General features: G+C 43.0%; 1 protein-coding gene across 1 annotated transcript; it reads left to right on the top strand.

Moving 5' to 3' along the window:
• Positions 1–6,820: 6,820 nt before the first annotated feature.
• LOC309476802 (transcription factor SOX-10-like) lies at positions 6,821–8,752 on the top strand (the record flags this gene model as incomplete). Its single annotated transcript, XM_082139957.1, has 3 exons — positions 6,821–7,290; positions 7,860–7,993; positions 8,718–8,752. The coding sequence occupies exons 1-3, from the start codon at positions 6,917–6,919 to the stop codon at positions 8,750–8,752; spliced, it is 543 nt and encodes a 180-aa protein (XP_081996083.1). The 5' UTR covers positions 6,821–6,916.
• Between the last annotated feature and the right edge of the window lie 2,763 nt (positions 8,753–11,515).

Raw genomic sequence — 11,515 nt, 5'->3', positions numbered from 1 at the left:
ATATCCATGTCTTGGCCTAAGAATGACCTTAGAGTCATTGGGACCAAACTCCAGACAGGAGGCGCTAGTAGAAAGCGCCTGCAAGTCCCCTACTCTCTTCACTGACGCCAGTGCCAGAAGCAGGGCGGTTTTCAGAGAGAGGGGCTTGAGATCAGCTGACTGAAGTGGTTCAAAGGGAGGTCCCCTAAGAGCCCGCAGGACCAGAGAAAGGTCCCAGGCCGGGACAGACGGTGGCCGAGGCGGGTTAAGCCTTCTGGCGCCCTTAAGGAAATGAACTATAAGGTCGCTTTTACCTAAGGAGGCTCCGGCTTCCAATACGTGATAAGCAGCAATGGCTGCCACGTACACCTTGAGAGTGGAGGGGGAGCGACCCGCATCCAACATCTCCTGGAGAAAAGAAAGCACTTTTGGTACTTCACAAGTGTGTGGGTCGAGGTTCCGAGCTAAACACCAGCTGGAGAACACTGACCATTTAAAGGAGAAGTTCACTTTTCAAATGAAAATTCTGTCATCATATAATCACCCTCATGTTGTTTCAAACCTGTATGAATTTCTTTCTTCTGCTGAACAGAAAGGAAGATATTTAGAAGAATGTCAGTAACCAGACAGTTTTTGGGTCCCATTGACTTCCATAGTATATTTTTTTCATACTATGGAAGTCAATGGGACCCAAAAACTGTCTGGTGAAGCTAAGTTAACAGAGAATTGCCACATAATGCAGCACTGGCTTTTTTGCCAGGTAGATAACGTTAGCTGATGTAACGAGCAAACAGGCGGGATCGTTGAATTGGCTCCTGACAGAAAAGCGCCACTTTGGCCGCACTGTGCTAGCAAACAGGCGGGATCGTTGAACTAGCTCCCGACAGAAAAAATAAATAAACTTACCGGTAAAGACACAGGCTGTCCAGTTGATGATGTCTTGATGGAAGGCACTGCATCAGGCTTCAAAAATAATTTAGTGACGAAGCCCATTTTTTTCTCCTGCCAGTTGGTGAAACATTCTTCAGTGAAGTGCAGACCGCAAACCGATGTGTTATTTTTAACATTACCGTGACCACCAAGGAACGTAATCCATCTATCTCTTACAGCAACATGTTTGGGTAAAGCATGGAAACTAATACCACTATCTCTCCTCTTAGCATTGCAACCCGCTACCGCACATAGGTGTTGATCCGCCATCGTCTTCTCTACTCCTCAGAACCTGAGCGGGCGCGGGCGTGGTATGAGCTTGTGGCCCCGCCCAGTGGAGTTACTACGTCACAACTCCAGTCTATTTTAAACGGCATTTTTGCGTCTGCTACTGATTCACAGACATTTGAATGCAGAAATACTCAGAAATACAACTTTGAGCTTATTTTTCTCAAGATGTGTCCTCTAACATGAGAAAAATGCTACAAGAACATGTTAACACCTAGAAAAACATGATTTTCATCGGAGTGGGTCTTTAAGGGAGAAATTTTGCTCGATTAGTGCTTTTTGTGGGTCGCTGTTAAAACAGCGTTTTGGTGCAGGGGTGCGTGACAGGTGACGGGCCCATGTTCTGCATTTAAAACTGCTCCAACCGCCTGAACCGAAGAGGGGGCTGAGAGTAGCACTCGAGCGATCTTTGGGGCTGGTCCGGCCGCGGAGGGACAATGACCCATCTTTCTGCCGGTTAGGACGGCTTCTTGGGCTCGTGATCGAGCGTGAGCTTCGGTCGAGGGCCCTGGCGCTTAGGGAACGGGAAACGCTTTGCAGGCTTCAGGTGCTGGCCGGTTTCAGCCACTGGGCGGGGCTGGAATACCTGTGACACCAACCTCTCTGGCCGCGGCGTGCTCTTGGGGCACCGTGGGACCGAGCTAGAGCGCTTGGGCAGGAAGTGCTTCATAGCACTGGAAGCCTTCTGAGCCTCAGTGAAGCGTTCTGCGAAGCCGTTAACAGATGGGCCGAAGAGACCAGATGCTGAGACTGGAGAATCGAGGAAGGCGGTCTTGTCTGCGTCCCTGATTTCCGTTAAGTTCAGCCATAAATTGCGCTCTAAAACCACCAGGCTGGCCATGTTGCGGCCCAGGGCTTGAGCAGTGGTCTTTGTGGCCCGTAACGCCAAATCCGTCGCACTTCTGAGGTCCTTAAAGGTGTCTGGATCAGGGCCTGACTCATCCATCGTGCGGAGAAGCTTCGCCTGAAACACTTGAAGGGTCGCCATAGCGTGTAGTGCAGAGGCGGCTTGACCGGCGGCAGCATAAGCGCGGCTGGCAATGGCCGAAGTGGTCCTGCACGGCTTAGACGGGTGCACAGTTTTAGACCTCCAACTTCCTGCAGTGGGAGGGCATAAGTGTGCAGCGACCGCCTCCTCCAGTGGGGGGAGAGACACATATCCTTTCTCTTCAGCGCCGTCAACAGTGGAGAGCGTTGAAGAGGCAGAAGAGCGCATTCGCGCTGAAAAGGGCGCGTGCCAGCTTTTAGTGAGCTCTTCGTGGACCTCAGGAAGAAAAGGGGCGGTACGTTGACGAGGGGCCTGATGGCGCCCCGGCAGGAACCACTCGTCGAGGCGGCTTCTGGTTGGTTCAGCTGGGGAAAGCCAGTCGAGTCCCAGCTCGTTGACAGCGCGAGACATGACGCGGAAGAGTTCGGCATCGATGCTCGCTCTAGTGTCAGGGGGATCCAGCTGAGAGGGAGGGGCGGGGTCCACGGAGCCCGACCACTCCTCGCACTCAGATGCCGCCATAGAAACCGCGTCATCCAGGTCCTCAGCAGATCCGCCAAAGGAGACGAGTCCCGCCGCTTCAGACGAGGGGCGTTGGTCGCTCCGAGAAAACAAGACTGGAGACGAAGGCGTGGGCGAAGCACGCGGAGAAGGACCCGGCGTGCATTCGCTAAACTCACCGCGTTCAGGAAGCCTCTGATCGCGCCGCTTCTTCCTACGGGGCTCGCGGGGCGCCGAAGACGGAAGATGGGCGGGATCACTCACCGAGGAAGCGAGAGCGAGTCTCGAACGGAGAGTAGCAACAGGCATCCCGTCACAGAGAAGGCAGCCGCCTTTAGTGAGCGCTGACTCTGCGTGCTCAGGACCGAGGCAGGCAGCACACTGTGTGTGTCTGTCAGACACATGCAGGGGAACCCCGCAGGATTCGCAGATGGAGAGCGGCATTTGTAACAACGCCACGCGCTGTGAGAACAGCGATTTGCTCTTTTAGATAAGCGAAAAAAGGATACTCGTTGGATGCCACAGGGAAACGCTCAGCTGGCAGATGCCGGGATGCGAAGCTGTTCCGCTGGAAGGCCTTTCGACGACGAGCGGCTTCTTATCCGGAGAAGATCAGCGACGAGGTGAGTCGAGAGCTGAAGGAGATTTAATCTGTCAAATGGCGGATTTTCCCTGTATTTATACTCTGCTGTCACGTGCAGACACTGACAGCGCGGCAAGCGCCCTGATTGGTTCGCGCGCCTCTGCTGATCCGCCATTGGTTCGTGCAGTTGCCTCAGCACAGCCTATCAGCTCGCTCGTGCGAGCCTGATGCTCTCGCCTGTGCTGCAGCAATGCGTTTTAAAATAAAGGCTTCAATATTCTCGAGAAAAGGAGTTTTCCACAGCGTTTGCAACGCAGTATGAGAGAACGTTCTCGTAAGGGAACTGTTACTGCGGTTATGGAATAGCTTACATTAACGTTACAGCACCTGTTATGGTTGACGTTAGCTCACTTTAATGTTAATAAAAACCTTTTCTACTTCTCTGGATCTTTGGGGAATCTGTAAAATGCTAGCTGATTGGTTGTACACTGGTGGTAGTTGTTGCAGTTGATGGCAGAACACTGTTTTCTTTGTTTGCAATTATTTCCAGACATAATGTTAATGCTGTATACGGTAGTTGTGCTAATGGTAAAGCCGTTGTTTCAGTCCAAAATGGCGACAGCGCGACAGCAGTGCCATCTAGCTATTGTTGTCAAAACTGCAACGGAGTTTCGCCTCTTGGTACTTCTATACTCTTTGCTCTCATTAGCAATCGCTTCAGCGGCCTCGTTCTGCTCCAACGGCCTTCAGCGTCACCCTGCTTCATACACGTTAAAGGGTAACTAAACCCTAAAACAACTTTTTTAGTTAATGATCTGTAAGACTGGGGATTTATTAATGCTGTCCATTGATTCAAGTAAATTTTGACATTTGCAAAATGTCAAGAAACATTAATGCACAGCACAGCTGACTACAGCAGCTGGTTTAGGTCAAAAATGTGCAGTTCTTTGGCAGTTGGGTCTGTTCAAGGTCTGATCATGTTCTCACCACAAACGAACCGCTCCCGGGGGCGGTTCAACGAAAAGAGGAGGCGTGTTCTGGCGCAAACGTTCCCTGGTGCTATTTTGCAGTTTCAGAAAATAATTCCGTCACTGACCAGGAAAAATTCAGATGCTATTTTAAGGGTGCATGCTTGGCCATAATGTAGCGTGAGCACAACACACACACACACTTTGATTAGACGCAGCAGTTCTCATTTTTGCAAACCATACATTATTACAAGGAAAAATATTAGGTCTTGTAGGTCTTGATAAGCCTAGGGCTTCTACCTATCCCTTTTTGAACAGTGATTATTATGCTAAAAAAAAAATTTGTTTTGTTTTCGTTTTATTTTTATTGATGGATATTTCATGTGTTGCTGTCTTTGGTTTAATTTATTTTTTAATTGTTCGAAATAAAGATTTCATTCATTCATTCATTCATTCATTCATTCAATCATTCATATTAACACACGAGGGAAATCATTGTTGTGTCCATGAAGATGTGAAAAAATAGGCATAAATCTAGCTTACACATTTACCCAAATGATCATACGCCTGTTTAACCGAAGCTAATCTGGGTGTGTTTCTCCATCCCCGATGTCCCTTCTCTGTGTTTTACGGCCCTGACGAGAGCGTCGGTCTCCTCGGCTGTGAACCGCTGAATGATTGGTTTATTTCACGTTACGCCCAAACCACACCTATGAGTAATGAAGCGACTTCAGACCGACCCATTTTAGATTTGCGTCGGGCGCAAGAGTCATTTATCCCGCCGGTATAACAGCAACAGTGCCCGAGACCCGCCCACAAAGTTACTTGCGTTTCGCACTTGATACTTGCATTTCAGATCGTTAAAATAGGGCCCAAGATGTAAGTAGCTAACAGCGTAAAAAAAAGCCCAAATGTAAATTCACAGATGATTTACAGAGAAAATTCCCATATTTTCATTTCGGTCGGGATCCGTGTAAAGCAGAATGCATGAACTGCAAAGCTGGCACATACGTGTCAGTGTCAAATAAAGGTGCTAGCGACCCTGAAGCCGACATAAAGAAAGTATAGGCTAAAGAGAACATCAGGAGGATTGAAATTGTTTTTTTTAATGAAATAGTGTAGTAGATTTTTTATTTTAGTAGTAGATTTTTAACCTATGGCCATGAAAAGAAATAGTGTCTTGTAAAAGGTGTTAAAAGCTAAACATTTTTTTTATTCTATTGTGTCGGGCCAAACATTGAATGGAAAATATGTATTACTTTATGTATTAAAGTACAATAACATAGTTGCAAAATTGTGAATGCATTTGTCAAGTCTTTTTTTGATGCATTCACCCCCCAACCAAGCCCCCACCCTTTAACCACGCCTCCCCAACCCATGCCCCGCCCATCAACCACGCCCCCGTCCTGTTTTCTGAAAACTAAAATATGGTCACCCTACCTAAGAATAAAGAACTTACTATTCAATCTGCAGCTGGATCCGTTGCTACTCCAGCACTTTTGAGGTAAAATTTCCAGGATTATTATCACAATAGTATTATTCCTCACAGCGTCTCAATGTAAAGTACATGAATCTGATTAAACTTGGTGTGTTTTTTCCAGCTGATGTGGGCGTTGACTGGTTTGCATGGATTGCCTCAGATCATTTAGGTTTGAATAGCGCGCGCTCTCCATGGGCGTGCTCATATTAACAGATAACGAGCTGTGATGAGAACGACTGATATCTCTCTCTTTTCATACAGATTACATAAGCAGATAATATTTGTTTTAGTTTTGAATTAGATTATTTAAAAGCAGACACTTAAATGATTATAGAGATATATAGTTCATGTCTGAGTGAATAGTATTCGCTGAGTTTTGTTTAAGTTTAGAGACGTGCTCCAAAAAAAAGTTCACAGAGACAGAGAGGCAGATAGCACACCCTGTTTATTTTCTTTATTTTACAAAAACACAATGTTTTGTTTCACTTGTAAGTGGATACATAAAAAAGTAGACATTTAACAGTTTATTTTTCATAATTCTTGAGTCTGTATGACCATAAATGACAGAGTTATTTGAGTCTCTTTTGGACTGATTAGAAAAAAAGCGGGTTAACCACTACAGCCGATGGAGAATCTGAAATCATATTCATGGATGAGCTTATGTTCCGTACAGAGAGACGTGGTCTCAGGTGCACGGCCTTATTCTTGTTTCGAATAAGCGACTTCTAGCAGCAAAAAATTACATGTTGTGCTACAAATTTAAGTTTTGATGAGCATTGTTTAGTTGAATTTTTTTTTTTTATGTACAGAATGCAATTCGACTTTTTCATTTAACACATTTGAACCTGTTATAAAATAAAAGGACCATCAAATTAGGATGTGTAGCCTAATCAAAAAAAAGAAAAGAAAAATAGACAAAATTACAAAAATGAGGATGAATGATGTTTGAGAGGTAAACCATTTTATTCTTTCCAATAGTAATAAAATAATGTAATATACAATTTGATAATATGAATATAATAGATCTTATGCTCCTTTGAGCTACAGAGTAACTTTACATGTGTTAAAGATTTTCACAAGAAAAACCATACAGATGTAACATAGAAACTCCAGACCACCTATAATATTAAATAAAATGAACTTTGTGTGGACTTTTGCAGGTTTTTCCTCCGATCTATATCCTGAGAACGAGAGCACCGATGTCAGTGGAGGAGCACAGTATATCACAGACAGAAAAGACTCCCGGGGTCTCGGAGGAAGGTCATTCCATGTTCCTCGGACACTCTTCAGGCGCTCCCAGTCAGCCGTCTCAGATGCCTGTCGTTGGAGATGATGGAGCCGGAGTCTCTGTGAGGTCTGACGACGACCGGTTTTCGATCGGCATCCGCCAGGCGGTTAGTCAGGTGCTCGGCAGTTACGACTGGGAGCTCGTGCCCAGTAAGAGCAAGCTGCACGTGAAGCGGCCGATGAATGCGTTCATGGTGTGGTCGCAGGCCGTGCGCAAGAAACTGGCAGATCAAAATCCGTCCCTGCACAACACTGAGATCAGCAAAATTCTCGGCAATATCTGGAGGTGAGAGGTTAGCCTACAACCCTTACTAAAGGTACTGCGCGGTGAAGTACAACAGAACTTTGACATAAAATATGGTACTAATTTTTATTGGAAAAGACATGCTTTAAACGGAGCAATTAACCTGAGATAGAATGCCAACAGCAACTCATACAGAGTTTACTTTCATGAGTGAGTGAGCAAACATCTCGCTCTTCAGATGACAACAAAATACAACAGAGTTGGTTCATACATCAGTTGGACTATCAGACACAAACATGATCTTCTGCTCGTGCTAAACTCTCAGAGGAGAAATCTGAGCCAGAATCAGTATTTAACAGTTAATAATCTCAAAGTCAGGTGGCATTATATTTCATTGGACGCTTGTGTTTTAAAAAGCACTGATAAGGTGTAGATATTCTCTTGATTTAAATAAGATTCTACTATCATTTCATATGGTTAATTGTGATGGTATGTTTGTTGTCCAGTGATGAGGTTACAGGATCTAGTTCTATTTCTCTATCTGTCACATTTGTTGAGTCTTTCAATATTGTAAAAAAGTTCTAAAATATTTTTTGGCATATGTGTTTCAGACAGCTGAATGAGATGGATAAGAGGCCATTTATTGAGGAAGCTGAGCGTTTGAGGAAGAAGCATAAGGAAGACTATCCAACGTACAAATACCAGCCACATCGACGCAAGAATGTCAAACCGGGATCAAGCTCAGGTATGATTTTATGATCATCCCTGACATGTACTGTCATGATTGGGGTGGGGGAGGGGAGGGGAGTGCAGGTTCTATGATATCAGGCCTCATCTCTAGTACCTGTAAAGCCAGGAACACACCAAGCCGACGTTCAGCCGTCAAGTTTCCTCAGTGTGTTCCGCACCGTCGGCTGAAATCGGTCCTCGTCAGCTTTGTAACAGCCCATTCGACATGTTGAATCAGCGTTGGGGAATGTTCAGGACATTATTCAGTGAGGACTAGGGGTGTGAAAAGACACTTATCTTACGAGACGAGACAAAACACAAGATTGGGTTCGCGAGATTGGATATGGGACATGTTGTTCCTGATAACATAGAGGAAGTAACAACGGTACGCAATTATTTGCGTTTCCACTGTCAAAAGTTGTGAATGGTCCCAAAATGCCGAACTGTAACGTACCACTTTTAGGTACCCTTCCGCTGGGGTTCCTAGCACAGTGGTATGGTCCTAAAGGGTGGAGCTAGACTCACTGCAGGATGTTGATTGGTTGAGAGTATCGTCACTTGCGTGTGCTACAAGGGGAATGACAACATAAGAAGCGCCATTTTTTAATATACAGTTGAAATATAATACTACTGTTATTGTGTCACGAAATGTAGTTTTGAGAGTTTTTCAGGTGAGAATGTAGTTGTTTAAAGCTCAAATCTGTGGTTTATTTAAAAAGATTTATGAAAATTTGATCCAGGTTGTGAGATCCAGGTGATCACCGGGCGCTCGTAGCTCATGTACCCCACCTGAAACAGTCTTTCCTCAGCTAGTCCTTCTGACGTTTACCGCCGACTCTGACGTCTCTGTAGTGGTTAAACATGATTTATATCTATTAATTTTGTATATCTAATAGGAGTGGGAATTGGCAAAAATGTGACGATTCAATAATATTGCGATATTTGGGCCATGATTCAATATTATTTTGCGATTCTTAACATATTGCGATTCAATTCTGCGATATATATTGCGATTCATGTCCCCCAAATTATTCAAAGGCATTACAAAAAATGAGGAAAATAAGACTGCTCAACTCACTTCAAATGTCACATTTAATTCTGTGAACATTATCTTCTACACATTAACTGAAGTGCAAACACTTTTATATATATAATTCCACCAAATCAGCTTATCATTGTAAAATGGCACATCTAAATTTACACTCTTATAATCAGTCAATCAAGCATTATATTATGATAATCAAGCATTAGCCTATTTAATGATAGAACTTCAGTAATTAGAGCTAAAACTTGATAATCATATTTGATTTTTGATATTTGAATCACATGCACATGCACTGGTGGACTGTAAAAGAATGTAGAGAACTACTTATCAGCTCTGTCTACATTCCTGATTGAGACGAAGGGCAACGATGTTTGTTTATAAACTGCAGCTCGGAAAAGATAACCGCGTCGCACCGCACTTTCCAGAAGAAACATATGTGGGGACCAGTACAATATGGGCGTGATGGCACTCCTCATTATAGGTGCACATACTTTTAAAAGAAGACAATGATTATCTAGTCTCCAAGTCAGTTTAGTTACAACTCTGCAAGAAAGCAAGATGGAAAGCAATATATTGATATTGACTATTGATTTATAGGCCATATTGCATTTAAAATGTTGATTGGCTGGTCATACTGGTCAATATGGATGCACATCCCTCACTAAATAATAACTATCAAGTATTGCTTTTATCATTTAAAACACAGTGACATGCTATGGCAAGCCATTTTAGTTTTTATTCATTCACAGGATGCATTTTTGATATCAATAATAAAAAATTAGAGAGAAAATTTTCATAACAAAGGTTAAGTGAATCCAGCATTTAAACTAAAGATAACCTTAGAAATGTTACTTGCATAACGTATTTTAGATTGTCGTAAGGATTTTAATTTGAAAGTTCTATATTGTATGGAATTTAATATTACTTTGTGTATCAAGTTAAGAGTTTTAACCTGTTAATATCCCCAGAAATGACATACCCAAACTTAAACAGATACAGTTCATGAACCCTTTGTACTAAAAGCACAAGTATGATCTCATTTGAAAGCTGACACAGGCTTATTCCAATGTAAAACGCTGTATAATAATTAATTAGAATTAATTATTGTCATAATGAATTTTTTTTTTATAAATAGCTTCAAAGTTTTGTAAAGTTATTAGAAATTAATTTTTATGAAACATCCTCATGAAAATAAAATTGAAGTTGGCACTGTAGCAATCTAGAAATGCACTACAGCTAAGGCCACATGTCTAAACATTTTATGTTTAAAATCTGAAGATAATAAGTCCAAAACTCTGTATTTAGTTACATGTTTTTCAAGACCATGTCAATGACTTTTTTTTTTTTTGATTTGACTCTAAAATGCTGCTGATGTTTAGTCATCCATTCAGTCTTATTGTCTCTATTGTTTTGTGGTGCAAACGAGCCCCATTCAGTCTCAGTTTCCCCCTGCACACATTCACACCTCTCCAACCTGGTTATGGCTCTAAATATGCATTTCTTTTGTCTGCATTATAGCTACTAACGACTGGCTATTCACAGGCTATTAATAGGGTTTCAGTCCCTAATTTCTTTTCTCAAAGTTCTCACTTAACATTTAAAAACTGGATCAAATGCCATGCTTGAATAAAGAAACATTTCAGTAATCATATTTAGAAAAAAATCATAAAAGGATAACTGCTATATGTGGCAGGTGCACCTAGAGCTAGCTAGCATGTTAGCTTAGCACACCATCAATACACGACAATTTATGAGGTTAAAACCATGTTTGTGTTCCAAACTTACTTTATAACGCAAGTCGAGTGTTTTAAATAATCTTCTGTCATATAATTTCGCTTCAGATAAAAAATCAGACAGAAAATATATATATTTTTTTATTCTGTACAATGATAAAGTCTATATCGAATTAGCATTACATTATAAATATAATATATTATTATGGAAATACCTGACATTACTCGAAGAACACAGGTAAACCAAATATCATTTCAATCATGTTTATTGTCTTCAAAACGTCTCTGGTTACTTGCGTAACCTATGTTCTCTGAATAGGGAACGAGACGCTGCGGATAGCGCAGTGGGATATTCTCTGAATGTGCCGATTGTCTGAAGCCCTATAGAATCACGCCAATTCATTGGCTGATGGCGCCCGCGCAATCTGGCTCCGCCCCGACGCTCTTACGTCGCATCATTACATATTCGCGTACTCCATCTGCTCCTCAGATTTCTCTGCCGAAAAGAAAACTGTCAGCAGCGCGAGGAGCTTGGCAGCTAACGCAGCGTCTCGTTCCCTATTCAGAGAACATAGGTTACGCAAGTAACCAGAGACGTTCTCTTTCATAGGTTCACTCAACGCTGCGGATAGCGCAGTGGGAACGGACTACCAAACTCACCAAGCTAGAGCGCTTTTCATGACTGGTACATAAATGAGACAACGACCAAGATGAGTTCAAACAGAAAGAACCTGGGAACCCGGGGTCATGTCAAGATCCA

The sequence above is a fragment of the Leuciscus leuciscus genome (assembly GCF_965113295.1).
Source record: "Leuciscus leuciscus genome assembly, chromosome: 1".
NCBI lineage: Eukaryota > Metazoa > Chordata > Actinopteri > Cypriniformes > Leuciscidae > Leuciscus > Leuciscus leuciscus.
The sequence above is the reverse complement of the archived record's forward strand: the minus strand, read 5'-3'. Positions and strand labels throughout refer to the sequence as shown.